Below are 23,667 nucleotides of genomic sequence, written 5' to 3' on the forward strand. Positions count from 1 at the left end.
GTTTGGGCTATAAGGGATCAAAAACCACGATGAAGTTGATAGCATAAAAGCATTCCTGACATCCTTGTTGGAGCTGAAAAATAACATGCCTACCAAGTTGAAAATTCTCAAAGACCTTACTGATTTAGTGGACTTGCAGCAGAACAGCATAAATAAGAAGATAACTGGGGGAGTTGTACAGAGCAAGTGGCAGAAATGAGGAGGAAAAAGTGGGGAAGAGGAGGATGCTTAAAGAGCCAAATACTACTTAAAATAAAACAGGAAGATTGCTTTCAGAAAAGCTCACCTCCTAAGAAAATTAATGTGCCAGTTGGATAATCTTGACATTGTATCACAAATTTACCTTGTAGAATGCTTCTCATGGCTGTTATGAGTGAACTCTGACAATACACAGTCTGCCAGAATTGTATTGCTGTGGTTTTCAGTGTGCTATTCCAAAGCTTATTAGCTTTATCATTAAAATATTCACAGAGTTTCTTAGTTGTCAGTTATGCAAGTAACAGGAGGCAGAAAATTGAGGTGGTAATAATAGAGCAGATTCTTATGATGGTGCCTTCCTGCAAAGTGTCTTGCCTCACATTCATATTTTTGAGTGGACAAGCACAGTGTTTTATATAAATTGTATCAGAATTTTTCTTCCTTTCTTAGAGGAGAAAATAAAAGGCATGTCAATTAATGTTATTCTGTATTGATAGCATTTTAAATTTAATATAAAGCTTTTATTCTGTTGCATCTAGTTACACTCAGAGGACATACTTTCTTTTGTACTTGAACAAGTTTGGTTTCCTGTCAATCAATTTAAAATTCTTTTGATTTCACACCCTTAATACACATTAAATACAGGAGAGTTCACAATCATAGCTGTTAATTTAGTAGGGTATTGGGAACTGATGTTTCATCAAAGTTGGCTCACATTCAGTTTGCTGTGACAATGTGTATGTTTTGAGCCCCTGATTTACTAAACAGCCATGGGAATTCAATCTTCCTTCCCTTTTCACACATATCTTCCATTAGTACCCCCTTATTTCATAGTGGGCCTTTACACTCATGGTTTCATAGCAGCTACCCAGTCACCCACTAATAGCTTGCTCATACTGCATTTCCATGACTTTTGGGAATTTTTAACTGAAGCCAAGTGTCTTGGAGCTGACAGCAGGGTTCAATGTGACTAGATGGACAGAGCAATGGTGTTTAAAAATAATTAAAGTTTTCCTATGGGCAATCATACCTGTATATTTTTCAATAATTGAGAATTAACTCAATGTTTATTGTACAGCTAGGTAAATTTTCTTTTCTTCTTCAAATTAAAAATAACATTTGAAAAGTAACTTTTTATACTTTAAATCAAGCACAAGGAAAGGAGTCTGAATGCTTCACTATGAAAGTTTCTAAAAAACCCTATAAAATAATTGTTTTCACAGTTTCTTAAAACTTGAAAATAAGCAGACCAGTGTAAAGGAGCTGGTAGCATTAGCCCCAAGTTTGTTGTTACTAATGTACATTAACAGAAAGTAGAGGGTTGCAAACATGTGCCTCAGCTCTTTTATAGCTGGTAAAGCTACCAAAAATCCTGGTCCTGAATGTTTCTATGTTTCCCCAAAATAGTAGGCATGTTTAGAGCCCCAAGTAGGTACTAATCTGACCTTTGCAGGGCTTTTTCCCTACTGATGTTTGGAATACAGCTACATGGAAGAGAAAAGTGATTTGATTTGCTTAATGAAAGCTAAGCAGATTTGCAGAAACCTGGGGAAATCACCAATATTCCAGATTGAACCCCTAATTTTCTTGCCTGCTTGAGATTCAAAAAGAAATTCTCACTTGTCCAGTTTGCTGGAACCTATTTGTTCTCCCCATGGGGGACCCTGTGGCTCTGAGTGAGGACCTTGCCCAGTTGCAGGAGGCATGTCCAGCTCAGTTCCTTGGCTCCCATAAATACACCAGACCTGCCAGAAGAAGGCTTTGCTTGCAGCCCAATCTTCCTGACTCACAACCAGAATAAGATCTCTGTAATCTCTTACATGAAGCAGGGGATCTAAAACAGAAATCCACAAATCCTTGGATTTTAATCTCAAGGCAACAACTGGGGCAATTTGCATCTCGTTACCACTTCAGACCCTTGCCCTGGGTTTGTGCTAGTTCAGCACAGCCAGTGCAGGCCTGGACACGCATATGCCTCGAGTTTTTACTTTCAGAACTAAAAAGCAAGAGTCTGGTATGAGGTACTTTCACAATCGGATGCTGCAGCAAGCAAATGAAGGATATATGATAAAGAGGCTGTGCAATCATCTGATACAATGGATATTCAATCAAACAGAATATTCACTTCTCCTTGAAAGAAGAAAAAAATCTTTACATGAAGGAGAAATGGAGTTAGATTTCCTTTGCCAAAGCTTGAAGTAAATTATTCATGATTAAAAATTCACAGTGTATAACCTTTGTGTTGCTGTTTTTCCAGTTGTTCACTGATGACATAGGACTCCATTTCTAGGATATGAGATCTTGCATGAACAGCTTCTAAACCCTGAAATTTTTAATTTATTCCTTACACAGAATGAACAACATTCTTTGCTACTACTAACCCACAGTGGAAGCACATTTCTAGTGCATTAGATTTTTATTTTAGTTATGAAGCTAAAGTTAGTTTCTATATAAATCTAATGCCAAAATAAATGATTTTGTTTGGCTTAATTTTGTAGTTTGAATACAATTGTAAATCTTAACTATTTTAGGATAACTAGCATTTTTAAACAGTGCAACTGATACAGTTAAGGGTGAATTTGGTTGCAGTAGCTGATCCCTAAACATTAATGGTGGATAATTAACAATGTCAAAATAATTTTAGCTATTGTAAGTAGAAAACATTTCTCCTGGTACAGTGCTGTGGAGTCAGTGCATACGGCTGTGTGTTTCACAGAAGAGTGAAGAGTTTTTTAGGGTCCCCTGAAGATTTTATGTAAGACTGCATGCATTTTTCCTCACTGCCCCTACACATACCGGAGAACGCGCAGCTCTCAGCCCGCTCGGAGGCTGCATTTTGGCCGGGAGCCATGGGCGAGCGGCGCGGCACGGGGCGGCACGGAGCAGCACGGCACGGCACGGAACACTGCGATCTGCTGGATCCGCGGAGCTAAGCAGGAGAATGGGAGCGAGTAACTGGCAAGCGTTTGCTGCTGGGAAGGGTTTCCTGTAAGCATTACAGATGTGACAGTGCAGAAGGAAGTTCGCTTGGGCACGTCCAGCCCAGCCCTGGCAGACCTCACCCTCCTGAGGTCTGAGTGAACAGGTTTAAAATGTGCCTCTGGGAAGAAGTATTAAAGATCTCTTGCTCTGAAATACCTGAGCTTGCTGATGTGCCTGAACACAAGCTACAGAAAGCTCAAAACACTCACAGTAAGAAGAAACATTTCAAAGTTTTGGTAAGTGGGGTTTTTCTATGCAACAAGTTGGAAGTGCCACTGCTCTCAATCAATCTGAATGCCAAATACAACGGGAAAAGCATCCATTACCACCCTTAGTTATTTTTCACCCTTCATCTGCAGAGGAAGTCACTATACTGTAATACAAATAAAGATGTGTTTTCTCAATAATCGTGTCTTGTCCTTTCTACACATGAAGCATGTTTCAGTCTTCACTTCTAGATATGACCTACCTGGGGTTTAGTTCATTTGACAGGGCTCTTAACTTGGTTTTTCAATAGCTGCAAGAATACAAGAATTGCCACGATGGTCACCCTGTCTCCCCCACTGGCTAGTGATCCTTCTAGAAGGAGATCTTCACTGATGCGCATTCCTGTCCTTAATCGATCATAGCTGCACAATTCCCTGACACAAAGGCTGCATTTGGATATGCAAATACAGGTGTTTTGTAGCCAAATCTCTGTGTAGGTCATGTCTCTTGAAGCTGTTTTCTTTGATTCTACCAGATCCTGTGGCACAAATGCCCCTGATGGAATTGTGCTGTGTGAAGAAAAGTTTCTTTTCTGTTTGGTTTAAATCTCATTTCACTGAGTGCTGATGAGTTTTGACTTTACAAATACAGCAATTACTTGCTCCCTATTCATCTTTCACTCTTTTACAGACATAGTACTATTTACATTCCTCACCTTGAGATGTTTTCAGCCTGGAAAGTGAGTTACATAATCTCGTGTAATGAAACCACTTTGTATTTCTGATAATCTTTTATTTTAATTTTTCTTTCTCCTGTTTCTGTCTCTGTGTTGTACAGTTTCTGAGATGCACTGGAAGCACCATAATATTAAAAATGAGGGAATGCCATAGAATTGCTCTGTAGTATAAATCTATTTTTTCCCTGGGAATTGTTAATGTTCTACTTGCCTTTCGGCTGTCAAATACCACTGATCCTATGTCTTGCAACTATGCAAAATGACTCTCAGGTCCCTGTACTGAAAAAGTCAGAATAATTTAAAACCAACTGTGTGATGCAGTTAATATTTTGCTGCATGACTATGAAGCTTATTAGTCAGCCTCTCACATGAAGATTTTTTTCCTAGGTCTGTAATTTTGTCATCAAGAAACACTTGTGTTTTCCTTTGGCAGATTATCTGTTAAAATGTTGACCAGATCCCCCTAACACGTCCCTGAATGCCCTCTCAGGCATTCTAGATTTTAAACAGCCTTGAGAAGTCTCATTTATTTCCTGGAGAACCTTATTTTTTTGAGGGACTTACTAGGAAAAAACAAACAAGCAAACAAAACAAATAACCCTCCATAGTCATACAATGTACAAGTTCTTAGTATTTCAAGGATGTGGAACTACTGCAATACTGATGTCCGAAGTTGTCCTCTCAAATGGGTTTTTTGTGTGTGATGCCAAAAACAAGTTGGGTGAGTGGGACAAATTATCAGCAGCTCTTCCACTGGTAGAAATGGACGAGGAAGGGGCTGCTGCTCCCAAGTTAGTGTTGCTGCCACTTTGTATTTCCCACAGAGCCTGGTCCAGCATGCTCCTGTTATAAATCCTGCCCCAGAACCTACTCTCTTCTTACCAGTTCAGTCCAGAGCTCTCTCCTCCTATTACCTGTTGTTGCATAGCATGCCCTTTTCTCTCACTCTTCTCTAAAAATACAATAAAATAAGAAAATCTTGTTTCTGGTAGGGATTTATGAAAACCTGGATAGTGAGCTTTCATGTCCCTTTAATTCCCAGATATAGAATTATAGACAGCTGGCTTGCCTAGAGTCCACCTACTAAGGATTTAAACAGGAATGCACTGTTTTCAACCTACAATTGCTTTCTCTTCTAAAACCCCTTTTTTAAAATTTGGAGCGAATACCATATTTGTAAAATGAATGCCAACAGATAATACAAAAATCCACAAAGATAAGCAGTCTTTGCAGTTGTTTGAGGATAATGTCACTGTAGCTTTCCTCTTGCACCCTTTTTCTAGCCATAATTTCATAAGTGCACAGAGACTTACACACAGCTATCCACTCTGTATCACAGCTGAAGGAGGTATTTTGTTTCCTGATTTTAACAACTACATGGACTTCACCTAAGCTGTAATATGCCTAAGCACACAGTTCAACTCCCTTGTCTCTGAGTGAAGAAAAGAAGTTCAACTTTCCAGATACAAATGACTCACAGGAAGCTGTGTAAGTTCATTGGATTTTTTTTTCCTTTTTATAACATCTTCTGTCGGGGGGGGGGGGTGGGGGTGGTGTACAGCCTATTATCAGTGTAAGAAATCACTAAGAAAAGTTTAGTTTACCTTTGCAAGGTCAAATGTTTTCCCTCCTGGAGACCTCTTCCCCTCTTATTAAAGAAGGAAATGATTACCTGAAATCTTTCCCTATTTTTTTGATAGTTCACCCCTAAATTCAATGTATTCAACTTCTGCTTCAATTAAACATAAATTTAACCTGCTTGTATGGAATGCACAATAGCAATGGCAATGACTAAACAAAGATTGGCTCATTCAACTGCACATAATTACTAAAAACCAGCTGCTTTTAACGACTTTTGAAAGAACAGTTTGCCCATTAGCTGTGCTCATTTTTCCTTTGATATGCATAAATTTAGTGCTAATACATCTTATTCACAAATTTCCTTTTTTCATACCTGTATCACAGTAACTCATGAACTGAGATCAACACAATTAGGTATTCAGCCTTTTGCAAAGTATGGAAACAAAGTTAGGGAAAAAAGGAGACAAATTTTATACATCAGTATATTTATTACAGAAAAATAATCAAAAGTAAAAAATACAAAAAGTACATGTTAAAAATACAAAATTACATGTAAAGCAATGTCCAGCAGCTAAATTGTAATCCCAAGAGGTAACACTGACCACAAGAACAGCCTCTGAGTCTGACATGCAAGGTCTGTCACAGGCATCGCCCTCCTTGGCGTCACCTGGATGTAATGGCTTCCCTCAGATAACCCAGGCACGACTAACCCTGGTGCAGCTTCTGGCTGTTATCTTGACAGCAGATGACAGATGAAGGGGAAGTAGCTCAGACATGTCACCATGCAAGTTTTGGTGGCTATCACAGCACACCCATGACAACACAGGATTTTCACAAAGGAGGTCGCCTTCTCAGTGGTTGTGTAAGCCCTTCTCCCTGGAGGCCCTGTGGAAGGCTCTCCAAGGCTCACTTGCCTGTGCAGAGCAGCAGCTGTGACACAGCACTGCTGTGAATCCCCGACTCCCATTGAAAACGCTGCAAAAATACTGTATAAAAGTAACAAGTGTAAAATTGAAGCCCTGTTGAGACTGGGGTTCTTAGTAGCTAAAGAATTCAAGAGGCTAAACACCAAGTAGAAAAGTATAAAATCTTATAGTAAAAAAAAGAACAGGGAGGTCAGTCAGTCTAATCCTTCCCCTTTTGCCTGCTGGCTTGAAAGCCCTCTTGCTTGACTAGGAAAGGCTATCCAAGTGCTTTATCAGGGAGTTGAGTATTCAGTCTAATCACTTTGTCAAATCCAGAATCTCTTTTGTGTTTACTAACCAATTAATAGTTACATTACACTTTTCCACACTATATATTTTGCTTGCAGAATTTGTGTCGAAGTAAAGATGCCCACAGAAGCTAGTTCAAAAGAGGAGCACTAACCACAGGCATTGTATAAAAGCAAACAGAAAAAGCCCACAGAAGACAGTCTTCATCGACAGCGAAGCCCAAACTTTCCGTAGTTGCATTTATTTCCATATGAAAGCCATCACTGTGTTTAGGGGAAGTGCCTCCTTTTGATTTGTTGAGATGTTTCATGGAAGACTGTGTGTCCCGCTGTTTGTAGAGAGCATGTGCCATCTAGATCTGGGGTTTTCTCAGCATCTGGTGGCCTCAGATTTTATGCAACCCTAAATTGTTCCAAAATATTGTGTGTTCTTGTTCATGATTTTGGTATCCCTGGCAAAGCCGCCCTCTGTGTAAAACTGGCTTATGAGAAGTTGGTTCAGCACAGTAACTGCAGTCTGACAATACCCTGAATTTGGTACTCTTAAAGTACTCCATAACCAAGGGGTCAGCTCAGAGACTGGACAGCTGCTTCACTGTGCAAACCATTTAAACATCCTCACACCCTTTCTGTTTGACAGAGACAAACATTCCAACATAAACCACTTTGTCTGTTACACAAAGCATTGCTAGCATCTAAATACAATAGACAAATGTAATTTATCAGCAGTAAGAGCTAAATTGCACTGAAGAGAGGTTAATAAACCAGTGTGTGCTGAAAAAAGAGGAGTGTATTTCAAAAAGTGCATTTCAAAAAACTGGTATTTTGTACAAACAGAACTTTGTAACAATATGCAACTATTTCAAATAAGTCAATTTATACCAAATCTAAGAGACAGAATCACAAAATTATTATTTCTAGTCTACAGGAAAGTGCCTTGAAAGAAGATGGTCCATAAAGTTTTAATCATGTTCACTACATCTGTAAACAGAATAAAATGACCTGTTATTTATATGAGTGCCACCTTGCTCTCAATGTGAAACATGGAGCTCCTTGGTGATTTCTCTGAGAACATTCCAGAGCCCCTGAGGATAAAAGACATTACCTTTGGACTTCTAAACATGAATACAATTTTATCTGGGTGGTCTTCCCAGGTACTGCCAGAGCTTGCGCCATATGCTTCGCATGGATAGTAGCAAGATGTGCTCAGCAGGGGTTCTGCACATTTTCAGAGCACAGCATGCTAAATCAAGAATTTTTATTGATACACAGAAGAGGTTTAACAACAGAGAAAACAACATAATGCTTACAGTACTTCTTTTCCTAAGTTTCTAAAACCTGTCCATCAAAATACCACACTGGCCCAAATGTAATGGCTTTTTCATTACATCAATTAAAGCTTGAAGAAATACACCTACCTTATATTTGTTTTCATACTGATTTTTTGACTAAGCTTTCAAGCCCTTTTAAAAACCAGACAAGATCTAAGCTGCTGGTAAAATGTGCAGCAGTCAAGGTCTTTGATGAACATGTGAGCTGGAGCAGGGAACAGGCTCCGCAGCAGAAATTTCAGGACCCATTACAGGAAGAAAACAAGGAGAGAGGCCTGTGGTATCCTGTGTTCTTCCCCTCAAAAAGCTGCAAGTCTCCTTGTATTTGAGAAAATCTGGAATTTATCTAAAAGCTAATTGGTACTCGCACACCAGAAAAAATATTGTCAGCTCACAGAGGAAGGCTGAAAAATAAAATGTGTTTGGATTGCAAGTTCAGCAAGCTGCAGCTCTGACAAACAGCAGAGGTAAATCCCATAATAAATATTTGATTCCCCTACACAGGTAATTGCTAGTAAATGACCATTCTCAAATATGCTTTGGGGTCCTTATTTGAAATAAGTGAGCCTATGTAAGCATTTATTTAAGACAAAATCTTCAAAAGCAGTTAATCAACACAGTATTGCAAGAGGTTAATTAAGCTCATAGGTGCTAATGGATTTAGAGTGTTATTTATTCAGAGTTATCTAAGTCTGGCTCACTCCCTCCTTCATGCTAGCACTAGCAAGAGACCCTTCAGAAAGTTTTGGGGGATTTTTTTATCCCTGTCCTCACACCAAATTAGAGCAGAGAGGTGGCCTGGAGAGCCAGGTCACGTCATGATCTGTATAGCTGGCACAAGAGAAGCACTGCTTCTTTTGGCACAACCTATTAGGTGAGCCTAAGCTAAAGTGCATTTTCTGCTAGTGCCTGAGCACTTGCAGCGTTTGATATAAAATGCTGAACCAGAGGCAAAGCTGATTAAAATCAGGACTTTATTCTAATGGCTTCTTTAAGGACTCAGAAAACTCACTGCCATAATGTATTGTTGCATAGTAAAAGTCCATCAAAATCTCTCTTCTAAGCAAGTAAACAGGTTCTGATAGGATATTCCTCCTTACAGACTGTCTGTGGGCATGCAATTTGGAGTAAGAAAGGGACCATTACCAATATCCTTGTCTGAATTTGTACATTATATATGCTAGACTCAATCCAATAATTTCTGTGTCAGACTTCTGTTCTTAGCTGTATAAGCTCCAATGGCAGGGTTTCAAACAGGCCCTCTGCTCCCTCTGTTGCAGTCAGCCAAGCTATTTGCAAACACTTTCACACATTCTCCTGCCTGTGAGAAATGTAGGCCAGCTTACCACAAGCAGACAGTGTGAAACATTCTTAAAAAACCCAGCTGCTGGCCTGTTTTTCATAGAGTGCAAGTCCTTTTAAACACTCGACTACCTTCTACCCTGTAAAACCTCCTTTTCCACAGAGGGAACTTCCCCCTTTCTGGGGTGAGAACACCACATGAACCATGTTCCCTGCCCCACCACAGCAGATGCTGTTGCACCACTATTACACTACCCCACTAAGGCTCTAGCCAAATTGTAGAACTGAATGCAAAAGACCCACACCCAGCCGTGTCTGCTTTTAGTTCTCAATATTTCAATGCATTTTTAAATATCAACAAAATCCATAATTATTTGATTCTTAAGTAAAACAAGCTAGAAATTGAAAGGAGTTGTATTTGTTTTAATACAAACAATCAATCCAAATTAATTCCACTTAAGTCAATCATCAATACTCAACTACAGTTAAAAAAAAAATTCCTCAGAGATGGGGAATTTAAAATTAGCATGGACGATAAAGATATTAAGGTAAAAATTTAGAAACAAAATTAATCAGGAATTACAAATACAGAATATCTCCTTGAGTAATGCTTGGACTTTGATCCATTGTTAAAATCTGTGATTTTGCACTATATTGTTCAAAAGAAGAATACCACTCACCATGGAAAAAAACTTGAGATTTTTTTTTAAAAATTACAAGGTTGCTTACCTGGCCCTAAGTTGCTGAACAGCTTGAACCTTCTCTCTCATTTGATCCCAATTTTGCTTTGCATTCTTTGCAAGTATGATGACACTTCCTACAATATTGAAAGCAAATAACACATTGAAGAATTTTGCTGGATTTTTTCTAATACAACCATAAAGCATGATGGCAAAAGTTCTTGAAGAAGTAATCTCTTGCCTATATTCTCCAATTTTGTAATATGGGATATAAACTGCAAAATATTACATCTAAATGTCTCAGCCAATAAATGCTCATTAATTAGCATTAAGTACTCCTTCTAGCAATTGCCAAGACAAAACAGGATTTTCTAAGCAGCAAAAGACAGTCCTTGCCATTGTACCTATGAGCAAACCAAGCTAGGAGTAAGGTGTAGAACATTTTGTGCAATACCAAGTACATACTTTGTTATGTGGGGGAAGAATACAAGTAGAGAAATAGATGAACCATGAAGAAACTTCCCATTATCAGTCAGGTACTTTTATAGGCATAAAATGGTCTCATGCTGGTCTCAGGGAAAGATGTGGAAAGACAAAGGAGAATGATTTTTTTGGACAGGATTTTTGGAAATGTGTTCTGTGAGCAAAAGTTTTATACCAAAAGCAATATTGAGAATGGAGAGCATAACAGGCAGCTGAAGGAGGAGCTGGGAAGGAAGTCAGAGTCTGATTTGATGTGAAGGAGTACTTTATGTGAAGTTGAGAAAACAATCAATAAAACATGGAGGTAGCAGGTGACAGAAGTCAACCATTGAGCTTTGTTCTATGGTTAGAAGTGCAAGGTGGAAAAAGCACCCCCTCAGTTTGCGCTCTTCATGGTTTGGCATGACAGCATGAGGTTGGGCAAAGCCATAGATGCGAGAGAGGCTTGGAATATTGGCTGAGGTTGACATTGTTGTTAAAATATGAGAACATTATAAAAAAATCTGTAGCATATTTGGCCTGAGGTATGTTCCAAAGGAAGACTCAAAGGATCAAAGTGATAACATGGACAATCTTAGCAGTATGATACTAGATGAAAAGAGAATGAGTCACATCACAGCTAAAAGGACAATAATTTCATTTAAATAATGGATATCCTAGTAACAGGTATTACAATGAGTTCAATTTGTATTTTCTGAATAATGTGTAATAGTTTCTAATACTGCAATATAGTCCGAGACTATAACTAGTACTTCAGGATCTAATCACAGAATTTAAATTCATAGTTTTGTTGCATATAATTTTTAGTGTGTTTTAGACTATTTTGATCTAGGCTTAATAATTTAAATTAGCACAGACCTTTTTTGTTGTGGACCAAATGGTGCAATACCAATTTTCTGAAACTTTTTCTGGCATTCTCCCATGTATGACATCCTTCCAATGGCAAAACCCAAGATACCAGCAACTATAGAGACAGATAACAAAACATTGTTAGTACAACAGCTAAAATCAGGAGTGTGCTATAAGCTCCACTTTAATAACATAACAAATTCTGTACCACATCTTCTCAGAATATGTTACAAACGCATTTGAAGTTATACAGGGTTTACAAGGGCGAATTCATTAACTACTGAAAACTGGTTACCTATCATGAGAGAGAACAACTGGTCCAAAATAATTGATACAGAAAAAGAAATATAATATTCCTGCATACAGGAAAAGGAGATAATATTTAAAGGACCAGATTATAGAAAATAAAATTAATTCACAATGTCAGCAGTAATAGTTCTTCCCTTTGATTGCACACCATGGTTTACTTCTAATGATCACACTTTTAACACCAACTTCTCTGGCCTTCTAAGAAGCTAGAACATCAGCCTGCCATACTCTTGCACTGTGGCTTTCACTCAGTAGAATCAGAATAAAAGACTACTTCAATGTCCTTGATTTCCTGGTGAATTTCTGCTGGAGAGGGAATCTATTTAAATTCTTGTCATTTACGAGCCACCTAACTGTACAGTACAGTTTCTGTGCTTCTACTTGTTTTCTTTATCAATCCATGGTTCTGAATTAGACAGTTGAGATCAATCAAGCGAACACATGAAAAGGACCATACTATTTTATATATTATAGTATTGTGACTTCATGATACCATAAGTTGTGCAATCTGCCAAGCACAGCTGATCGATAAGCTGACATAATTTATAAAACAAAGTGGACACTACTTTACACCAATATGAGAGACTGCATTACATAAATATAAGCTGCTACTGAAAATATTTACATTAGAAGAATCTAGTTTCATAAATTTATTCTTAAACACATCAGAAATCTGATTTTCTAATCTGCTGGGTTAACATATAAATTGCAAAAAAATAAGATTTTGGAACCTTTTGTTTTAGAATTGGGTACAACTTACTTGCCATCTTGGGGTATGGACCAAATCTTGGGCTTGCTGAGAAAATGCCTACAATAAAAGGAAATAGTCAGAAAGCTTATTCACTTGAGAAACTCACCGGCACTCAAAACCAGCACTAATTTTCCTACAGATTTTGCATTTCTTAAGGTGAGGATGGTATGAAGTCCACTAACTCAGATTTCAGTACATCAGGGCGGTTTCTATTCCACTAGTTCTTAGTGAATGTGTTTTGGAGCAGTCCTAGAGTCATAGGAGGAAGAGAATCTGGATTTTGCAGGATTCAGCTCAGGCAGGAGTTCAGAGTGTAAGCCAACATGAAAGCAGCACGTCAGCCACTGGTGACACCTGCAGCACTGCAGAGGAAGTGATGGTGGCTTATGTTTCAGCAAAACCAACCCTGCACATAAAGCAACAAAATTAAATCTCTTACACAGGGTCCAGCTCCTTGTGCTGTGGTAAGTAGGATAAAACTGCTCTTTGGTAGCTTTCTGTGGCTATCAATTAAAACTGCACCACTGGTATCTAGCCCTCTCCTCTGGAGAGGAAAGATCACACATTTTGGCCTTTAAGAGGAGAGCATAGAAACAAGAAAAAGCAAAAAATTATCTTTAGCTTTTCCACCAAAATTCACATTCCCCTGGTTAATCTCAGGAGGTGAAACCAGTATTCCTCTAAGAACTCTGTGTCTGGCAGAGGAATGCCATGCTGTGGAGGAGGGCTCCACACAGCAAGATTACAGAGGCAAAGGGAAGGGAAGTAAACACTGGTTGCACTGTTACATGCATTCAGACAGTAATAATGAGGCTTAGAAGCTCCAGCATCTTCTAGAGGCTGGGTACTGTGTGCAGCCATCAGAAGAAAGTATTTAGACAGAGGAGTATTCAGCCTATGCTAAGCACAAGGGCCTTTGCCTACTGTAATCTATGCAATTTTGTACTGGGTTTCTCGAGGGAGGGAGGAACAAAATGTTGTTTGTTTCTAATCACCCCCCTCCAACTGTTGACACACAGTAATGATTATTTACAAAGTGCATTTGCTATCTCACAGCTGATCAGAAACATCCAAGTACAGTGAACACAAACTGGGAAGAGTACCTGGTGCCAGAGGCTGGCATGTTAGCTACAGAGACAGTCCCGGTGCCCTTCCTATTACTGCTCATCCTTTTTCCAATGTGTAATCCTTCTCTGATACACTCTTACTCCTTCTCTCCCTGTCTCCCTACAAGCACATAGATCAAGGATGCAATAGGGATCAGCCTCTTGGGATATAGCTTAGCAGACTTCAGGGTGGATGCCCCTCACTCTCTCCCCAAAACACCAACCTCAGCCTTATACACAGTCAAGGTCCCCAGCAGGGGAACTGAAGGCACCATGCATAGAACCAGGCTCATCCACCACATAAACAGAACACAATTTTCTTTTGTGTTAGCCTGCAGATTGTGAGCCATCTCTACAGAAAGCTCTCTGTCTCCTCACTTTGGCAGTACTCCTCGTCCCTTTGCACCAAAGCTGTAGTCATATTGACACATGGCCACTGGCAAAACATTGCCAGCATTTTCAAACAGAACACCAGTCAGCGCTCCAGTACCCGATTCTAACGCCCCTGCTCGGGCTGTACAATGCTCTGCCCCGCGGGCTGCCCCAGTGAAGACTGCTCAACTACATGTGAGCATGGTGACAAAATCCAGCCACCAGTCTTTGGATTTGCAAATTCACTTTTCAGTTCACGTTCTTGCAAAAGAACGACTGGGCCAATGCACACATAATAATCAAATCACTATAGCAATGACAGTAATGAGTGAGAAGAATACTGATCTTGAAAAACAGGACTTTAATGATGTCTTTTTTTATCTTTACCTTTTGAGATTAGCCCCTGGGTGACAAGCATGCTCCCAAGAGATAAAGGAAGAGCTGTAAAAATAAAAAGGAGAGTAGCTGCTATCAGCCAAAATTTACTACGTATTTGGTAAATACTCTCGTATACATTAAATGTTTTTTGTTTCTAATGTTAAACACATTATTTCTAAACATTCATTTTGCTTACTGTCTTAATCATCTATTACATCTGCTCCTTCAGATTACATTCTCTTCAAAGTCAAGATAGCCTTACAGTGCCAGACATCAGCCACACTGTAACATCTGGAGCTAATGCAATGTATATATATTTATTAAATAATAGTTTCCTCACTCTGAATATCTCCTCTAACTACTGCAACACTTTTTATTACAGCAGCTCCAATAAAATGCTGAAACCCTTTTCAATCTTCTCCATTCAGGAAATACATAATTTAAACACAAACTGAGAGAGTGGAAGTAAAGGCATTACAGCACCAAGCACTGATCTTTTTAGCTGTCCTAACATACTTAGAATTTCACAAATCAAAGACACGTGCCTGCCTTCCATTCAAAGGAAGGGACTAGTATGTAACAAAGTAAAACATTCCTAAGGTGGTTGTTATAATGGACTTCAAGAATAGAACCAACTCTCCAACTGCTGAAGTTCATATTAAACAAGACCTCAATCCAACCACCTTTACCTACAACAATTATGCCAATAATTCAATTAAACCTTTAAGAATACAAAGCTTAACTTAACATGACAGATTTAACCCACAGCAGTGTTGCAACAAAAAAGCATTTTGCAGACAGTTTTGCAAACATACATCAAGAAGTCATTCTTGATGTGTGATAAGTGTGGTAAGAATGACTTTGGATCACTCACCTCTGTACCAGAAACTTTCCTGTTTGCATTCTTTAATGATCCTTGCAATCTCTCTGTCTTGAATTTGGGACATGGGACAAAATAACATTGGCTGAAAGCATAAACCTGGATTAGTTTCCCGAATTTAATTGCACAGGAAGAAAAAAAATTAATCCATTAAAGAAGACAAATTATTTAAAAAAACAAATAAAATACAAAAACCTTCAAGCAAAAGTCCTTATTCTGTTGCTAGCAGTGTGATGAAATCTTGATACACCAATACAGAAAAAACTACATAGGTTTTAAGTTTAAACAACTCATCTTGTTGATCTTTACTTTCCTAAAATTGCTCACCTGCTATTTATCCCGGGAGCATATTCTTTTATATCTGTTAGTAATTTCATTCTCATGATCTACATTATGTCTCCCAGAAAGAAATGACAGGAAATAAAGGCAGAGTGGCAGTTTTCAAAAATCAAGTTCTGCTCTGTAAAGAAGTCAACTGAAGTTCAATAAAAGCAGATTTTGGAAGTATTTAGAAGAAGGTCAACATAAACTCTACTAAACTCCTCACTAGTAGAACTTTCTCTCTGAGCAATTTAAATATATCCATGGCATTAACTGAACTCAACCATACTGGCTTCACCCTAGTACAAATCAGGCTGCCAACAGACTTCTTGAAGGCAGCTCTTTTTTCACCCATTGTGATTGTGAGGAAAAAGTGACAGTGTTCTTCTCCCTTGCATTCTACTATCCAGGGTATTGGCACGTAAACATATGAGGATTATTTTTCTTTCTTTAAGAAAAGACTCAAGTGTTAGCATTTGAAGTGTTGTTATCAGACATCTAAGATAAATGGGTGTACTGGTTTCGACTGGACACGAGTTTATTTTCTCCACAGTAACTGGTATGGTGCTAGGTTTTGGATTTATGACCAAACCAGTCTTTACAATTACTTTAATTACTGCTGAGTAGACCTTACACAGAGTCAGGGCCGTTTCTTTTTCTCAAGCTGCCCCACCAGCAAATTGGTTGGGGATGTAGAAGAATTTGGTAGGGGGCATAGCTGGGATGGCTGACCCAAGGGATATTCCAATTCCATACCACGACATTGTGCTCAGCAAGAAAAGCCAAGGGAAAGGAGTTTCATTAAGCTAAAATCAATTGAAACTTTAACTTTTTTTTTTGTAAAAACACATCATCTTCAAATGTACATACTCTTGAAAGAAAAACCAGGCATCATAGAAGAAGCAATGCCTTGGAAAAAAGAGTACATTCATCTATTACAGGATTCTATCTCCTTTTATGCCTGACTCCTTTTATGCATGATTTTATAGCCATAATAAGGAAATGCATTTATTGGCCATAGCCACACATTTCACATTATAGGTAATTAATATCTCAGCCCTTCTTCAAGCACTGCTCCCACAAAAGTTAATGGTGGTGCTGTGCAAAAAATACAGAATTGGCTCCACTCCAGATCATAGAGAACTGCTTCAAACTGGTTTCAGAGCAAGGTCATAGCAAATACAGTAAAATACAAACAGGCTGACTGAAATATAAGGAAATGCATGTCAGAGCCCTAAGTGCACCAACAGGCTCTGCAACCTTTCTGCCTCCATACACACTCTGCCAGCTGTTTAGCTGCTTGGCCTCAGAGTCAGCTCTACCATGGCACAGTTGTGTAACACCAAGTTAGACTGCTGAGAAAACAGAAAAGCTTGGAAAAAGCAGCAAGAAACTTTGCTCAGGGCCTCTGCCCTTCAGCTCAGGAGCTGTATATAAGCTCAGGCCCTTGTCTTAACTGTGCTGTAGCTATAACATGGAGATCCTTACCCTGCCTTGCTAACCTGATCATGCAGCTTAGCATCAGACTTGCCTGGCCATCACTGAACAGACTATGGGCTGACCCTGGTTAACATCATTGGATCTGCTCTCCTCTTTCTGGGTACTGTGATACTGTGCATCATGTACCTGAGGCCCCAGCCCCTGTCACCCTGCTGTCACTTGTGCCTCTTCCTTGCAGATCAGCCCGGTATTGCTACCCTCTGGTAGTGACTGGTTAGCAAAAAGTCATACCATATTTAAATTCCTAAATGTCTCCATCAGAGGAGAATGTTCATCTTCTGTAGAGCTGTAGGCCAGATTTTGTGCTGTACTGTTCCCTTCTCCCCTTCTGAACATGTGCATGCAGAGCTTGATGGGGACAGGTTGTACTGGACTTGCACTCAGACACCACGGCTATGCCAGCTCATAACTCAGGGCATAAATCAGAGCCTTAAGATTCACAACTCCCAGCCCTCTGAGCACAGTGAACCAGGAAAAATAACACACCATCCTTTCCTCTCTTTGTCTATATGCTTAAGCCATTTCTCTCTTCAATAAGAGTAACTGAGGAAAAATCTGTTATTCATTAGCAATAGCACTGAAATATAAGGGAGGAAACCCAGCTTACCCATCCAGGTTGTTTTATTGGAGGTGTCTGACTTCCCTGTTGACCTGTTTCAGAAGACATTGCCTCTTTCCTTGTAGTCTGCTACTGCTCTTGTTCAGCAGAAGCTACGCCTTTTATGCTTGGCTACTTCTCTTTCTGCTAGGTACAAAGGTAAAAAGTCAAGATATCATACTGATATTCCTAAGCCCAGTTCCTAAGTTCATCTAGAAAAAAAATGACCAGGTTGAAAGGAGTGTATTTTTTACAGCACATAGCATCGAGTCACCTGGTACACAATTTACAGCAAAATTTGTCACTTATCAGCAACACAGAGTTGTATGTAACTTAAACAGGTAAGTCAGTAACTACAATTAAATGCTGAATCATGACTTAGTATAGTATGCATAATCATAAAGAAATGCAAATAAATATGAGCAAGTAACTGAAAACCTTTCTAATTTTGTAATGTATTGCAGGTCCAAGAAATAGCCTCTTTAGTGTGCTGTCCACAACTTCTATCCTCACTGCCACCATCTGAAGCCTGGATTCCATGGGACCCACCAAGCAAGCCTATCACAAACTACATCTGCATCTGTATCTCCAGAAACCCAATTCAGTCACAAACATGCTTTAAAAAAAAAAAAACCAAAAAAAAAACCCAAAAAAACCACAAAAGAGTAAATAGATTCCAAAGACTTTTAGAGTTGCAGTTTTCAATGCTTGAGAGCTGCACTGCTAGAGAAAAGCAAAAAGGAAACTCATTTATTTCTAGAGAATTCAAACAATCTAAATTGAGATTTTTACCTAGCACTTTGCTGGCATGGTCTGGCACTTTATTAACACAGAGGGTACTTCTGCTTTTCTGAAAAGTACCTTCTGAGAATGGTGGCACTGAACAAGGCTAAAGTGACTGCAATCGGCAGAGTTAAATAAAAAAGATATGCAACAATTTACTGACCTAAATGGTTTTTTGCATTCGTAATATTACTGTATAAACTTCCTGCACTTATTTTGGGGTCAGTTACACAGCTATGAAGTTTAAGCAACGTCTACTTCATATACACTAGATATCCAGACAGCAAAGCTTTTTTAAGCAATAGAAGCAAAATATCCTCCTATCCCCTTGGCAAAAAAACCTAAAATAAAGCATTGAATTCATAACAATCTGCACTTTATTCGCAGACACTTACAAAATGACAATGATCACTGTGTCTTTGAAAAACTGTAAGTTTGAAAACCCATATTATATGAGGAAAGCTCACAGCTCTACACTGTCTTCCTCAATCTGAAAGCAATTCAATTTTCATCAGCCTCTTGTCACTTAATACAAAAAAAGACATAAAATATGAGAAATATGTATAAAACTTTAAAGAGGTTTGTGTCAATCAAGAATGAATCAAATTTTCTTTCCTTATCTGCTTTCTTATTCTTATCTACTCACAAAGCCTACTTGTGCAGACGGCTGCATAAAAATAATCACTGGAAACAGTTTCTAAATGCTGCAACGGATTTAAAGAGCTTGTCTTTTTCATGATAATAAAACAGCTGAGTCACAGGAGGAAAATAAATAAAATAAAATGAAGGAAAAAGAATGGGTATAAATAAAGATTATAACTATTTGCAGTTTGCCATGGGCCTCCTATATTGTCCTAAGTACATGTTTCTACATGTTATTCAGCTATGCTACTGCTTCAACATAATGAAGAACGCGAAAAATATTTAGCCCTTTAAGCAGCCTCATGGTACGTCTCCCACATGGGATAAAAGCTGAGAGCTCTACTGGCAAGAATGAAACAAAGAGACAGAGTTGATGTCATCAAAATATTATGTAACTGAATTATTAATATTCATACCTAGCAGACAAGCTGTCTCCTATCTGAGGAATGTAAAAATGTTCTAATATTTCAAGGCCCTGTAACTTGCAAAGACAACTGTTATCCCAAAAAATAACTATTTCCATTAGGGTACTGGAGGAATGTAATTTCTTATAATTTTCTGCACTACTCATTACTGTTTACTCAACCTTACATGTAATTCTTAGTGCAATAATTAAGTATACTCTGGGAAGAATTTCCCAGTTATATTATTCTGTTTAAATGAAATGCCTATATAATACAAGATTAAATCTATGCAGTTTGCAAGGATCAAATAGTCAAAAAACGTATTCATCTTTTACAAGAAATATTTTATTCATTTAGAGAAGAAAATGCTAATTTTAGGCTCCTGAAAAAATCTCACAGTTTGAATACCTCTAATGGGATGACAAAGAAACATTATGCAAGAACATAGGTAAGATTTTAAAATATGAGAGTTGCCAACTTCATATACTGTGTTTTCAATAAAAAGCCTCCTTCTGAATAGGAATAATTTCTAGGACCACTTCGGGGAAGAAAGGGGGAGTAAAAATTGCATGTATTTACTGGTCCACGCAGTGGGCTGTGATGCCCAGAGCAGGCACCACGCATCAAAGATTTCAGAGACGCACTTCAAGGACCATGGAAGATGACAAGCCTCAACATGATGTTTCACACCTATCTGAACTGGCTCTTTGAAATAAGAGCCCGAGTTTAAAACAGGGGTGAGCTTACAGAGTAGCTGCACCAGGCAGTCAATGAAAAGGTCCCTACCAGCAGCCTGAGAGCAGGGGCTGGGGAATGCCCCATGCCTGCTCAGCCCTGCAGCCGCTGCTCAGTGCCCCCAGCCAGGGCAGTGCACGCCCGGCCAGCACAGAGTATTTCTTTCCTAGAATCACAGAACCAATTCGGCTGGAAAAGGCCTCTAACATCATAGAGTCCAAGCTATGACCAAACACCACCTTGTCAACTGAACCATGGCACAGTCACGTCCATTCCAATGTCTAATCACTCTTATTGTGAAGAAATTCCTCCTGATGTTCAACCTGAACCTCCTCTAGCACAGCTTGAGGCTACGTCCTCTTGTCCAGCCATTAGTGGTCTGGAAGAGGAGACTAATCCTGCCCTGGCTACAACCTCCCTCCGGGTGGTTGCTGAGGGCAATGAAGTCTCCCCGAGCATCCTTTTCTGCAGGCTAAACAGCCGAATCACCCTCAGCCGCTGCTAGCAGGACTTATACCCCAGAGCTTCCAGCAGCTCCGCTGCCCTTCTCTGGACACTCTCAAGCACCTCAGCGTGCTTCCTCAACTGAGGGGGGGCAGCGCCGCCGGGCGGCAGCACAGGCACAGAATACAGACACAGGCAGCGGCAGCACAGACACAGGCACAGGCACAGACACAGGCACAGACACAGACACAGACACAGGCACAGGCACAGGCACAGGCACAGGCACAGGCACAGGCACAGACACAGACACAGGCACAGACACAGGCACAGACACAGGCACAGACACAGACACAGGCACAGGCACAGGCACAGGCACAGGCACAGACACAGGCACAGGCACAGGCACAGGCTGCGGCCGGCCGTCGAAAGCCGCGCCCCACGCCCGCCTTCCCCCGCCGCGACGCCCCGCGTAGCCGCTTGGCGGGGAGAGGAGGAGTCTGACACTCACGGGCCTCACCGCGCTTACCTCGCGCAGGCAGGGCAGGGCTGGGCTGGGCTGGGCTGACCTGACCTGGCTTGACCCGACCCGACCCGGCCCGGCCCGGCCCGGCCCGGCCCGGCCCGGCCCGGCGGCCCCGGAAGCGCACGAGTCGCGCCAGCCGGGCCGAGGCGCGCCGGGCTGCAGCGCCGCCTGCCGGCCGCCGGGCGCAGGGACAGCGGGCGGCCGGCCCTCAGCACCCGCCCCGCCGCCCCAGCGCCGCTCCTCGCGCCCTCGGGACCCGCGGCCACTTCTCCCCTCCCGGGGGGGCTCCGGTAGGAGAACTGCGAGTGCGCCAAGAAAATTCCGCGTTCTCGGATTTCCCCACTGAAATTCAGATCGCTGTTTCAGCGAGAGTATATGTTAATGAAGGTAACAGAATCACGGAATCATTAGGGTTGGAAGGGCCCTATAGAGGTCATCTGGTCCAACCCCCAGTGCAAAGGCAGGGCCACCTGGAGCGGGTGACACAGGAATGAATTTGGAATGTCCAGAGAAAGGGAGACCCCCATGACCTCCCTGGGCACCATGTTTGGTGCTCTGCCACTCTCAATGGAAAGATCTCCCTCAAGTTGAATTGGAACTTCTTGTTTTAGCTGATGGCCATTGCTCCTCGTCCTGTCGCTGGGCACCACCAGGGAAGGTCTGTCCCCATTCTCTGACACCCGCCTGTGAGATATTTACCCGCACTGACGAGACCCCGTCCCAGTTTTCTCCTCTGCGCACTAAACAGGCCCAGCCCCTGAAGTCTCTCCTCAAGAGAGATGCTCAGGACCTCTCATCATCCCTGTGGCCTCCACTGGACCCTCTCCAGTTATATTTCTTGTAGTGAGGACCCCCGTATACAACATATGGGGTCTGTCCTACAAACTGAAAATATGTTTTCTAGAAATTAAATCTTGTTCTTTAAAAAAGAAACAAGAAATTCTACTTTGACCATTTTGGAATGAAAAGCATTGCCTATCTACTTTGGTTTTAATACTACGCTCCTTATGTAAGTAAATAATTAAACATTAATATTAGCAAGAATTAAACAAATAAGAAAGGCATTTTCATCAAGCAAAAATAATTTTGCAAGAAAAAGTTATCCTGAAAATATCAGTTGGGTGTGGGAGGGGTTGTTCTAGGAATTTTGAAAAATATTGTCCTACTTTCTCTGAAATGAGAAAGGCAATGCCTTTCTTTAAGAATAAGTTTTCTAGAACAAAAATTATAAACATTAGTTTTATTTTGCATTTTATTTTACTAAAAAAAGTCTCTTTCTATTTTGGTTTGCTTTGTTTTTGTTTTTGTGTTGTTGTTTTTTTTTTTTTTTTTTTACTGCAAGACAGTAGTTTCCAGTAGAGTATCCTAAATGGTGATATGATACTTCAGTGCTTATCATGAAATGAATAGCCTGTGAGATGATCATTAAGCATCCTCATTTTGCATGACCTTGGCATCTCAGTTTCATAAGAAACATAAGTTGTTATTAATTTTCTTAAGTCCAAAAAAAGCTTTCAGCTTCCATGAGCTGAAGCTACTTCAACTAATTGAAGCCCCTTTCACCAGACTATTCTCCCACTCTTGCCTGCCAAACCAGAGGATCAGACTTTGCTGCTGCAAAATGTGCTTTTCACATGGAGGCTGGGCAAGAGTATTGTCCCAAGACAAGTCTTGAAAGTGTATCTAATACCTCCTGAGATCTAAAAGGTATTCTTGAAACATACATGAAAACAATTTAATAGATGCTGGCTATTCTGAAATACAGTACACAAGAGAATCCCCTGTGGAGTGAGTACTTAATAACCAATAATTTCTTAACTGGTCCAGATTAAAGTCAACATAAAATGAAAGAGCACTGGAATGATAATTTTCTCACGGGGCATATGTGTGCCTGGGGATATTGATTGCCTAGAGATAGGACTGTTTGGATTCTTGCACCTTTCTTTGCAAAAGTGCCTATTAAAAATCAGTTTAAGCTTCTTTTTAATTGTAACTTTAAATGTAAAGTTGGTTATCATAATCAAGTATGTTCTTCAAACCTTTCTTTCCAAGATTTACCTGAAAGTTTTTCAGAGTTATAAAAATGGAGAGAAGGTAATAGACAGAAACAAGTAAATGTTAGTGATTTGGAAGAGTAAACACAAAGCAAGAGATTCTTACCACTCCTGGAACAAAACCAACTTTATGCATCAAAGAGAAAAAAACTCAAGTGATACCAAAAATAAAACATCCAATATAGAATTGAATGTTTGGCTGAAAAATTACCTGTTGTCAGAGTAGAAGCAGATCAAGGACAGATTTCACAAACTCAGGGAAGGTTTACAGGCTCTGGCTGCTTGACTGAAGAACCTCTTAGAAA

The 23,667-nt window shown here is 40.0% G+C and overlaps 1 protein-coding gene across 4 annotated transcripts; it reads right to left on the minus strand.

Annotated features, from left to right (window-relative positions):
- Nucleotides 1-6,172: 6,172 nt before the first annotated feature.
- OCIAD2 (OCIA domain containing 2) lies at nucleotides 6,173-23,594 on the minus strand. 4 transcript variants are annotated; one of them, XM_041715738.2, is made up of 8 exons: nucleotides 23,574-23,594; nucleotides 17,787-17,921; nucleotides 15,353-15,443; nucleotides 14,488-14,541; nucleotides 12,632-12,679; nucleotides 11,572-11,677; nucleotides 10,280-10,367; nucleotides 6,173-7,898 (listed from the first exon to the last, which is right to left on the minus strand). In XM_041715738.2, the coding sequence occupies exons 2-7, from the start codon at nucleotides 17,844-17,846 to the stop codon at nucleotides 10,286-10,288; spliced, it is 441 nt and encodes a 146-aa protein (XP_041571672.2). In that variant the 5' UTR covers nucleotides 17,847-17,921; nucleotides 23,574-23,594; the 3' UTR covers nucleotides 6,173-7,898; nucleotides 10,280-10,285. The 4 variants fall into 4 exon arrangements, with proteins under 4 accessions (XP_041571672.2, XP_072784268.1, XP_030126912.4 ...); XM_072928167.1 differs by lacking the exon at nucleotides 23,574-23,594 and adding an exon at nucleotides 21,294-21,427; XM_030271052.4 differs by lacking the exon at nucleotides 23,574-23,594 and adding an exon at nucleotides 21,312-21,417.
- Nucleotides 23,595-23,667: the final 73 nt, after the last annotated feature.

Source organism: Taeniopygia guttata, chromosome 4 (assembly GCF_048771995.1).
Source record: "Taeniopygia guttata chromosome 4, bTaeGut7.mat, whole genome shotgun sequence".
Taxonomy (NCBI): Eukaryota; Metazoa; Chordata; class Aves; order Passeriformes; family Estrildidae; genus Taeniopygia; species Taeniopygia guttata.

What these genes read in the sequence shown, in the direction of transcription:
- OCIAD2 (XM_041715738.2), bottom strand. Translation starts at nt 17,846, where the DNA reads ATGTCTTCTGAAACAGGTCAACAGGGAAGTCAGACACCTCCAATAAAA. An exon ending in CCAGGGGCTAATCTCAAAAG is followed by an intron (nt 12,680 to 14,487) that starts GTAAAGATAAAA and finishes CTTTTATTGTAG; the next exon opens with GCATTTTCTCAGCAAGCCCA. An exon ending in TTTGGTCCACAACAAAAAAG is followed by an intron (nt 10,368 to 11,571) that starts GTCTGTGCTAAT and finishes TCAATATTGTAG; the next exon opens with GAAGTGTCATCATACTTGCA.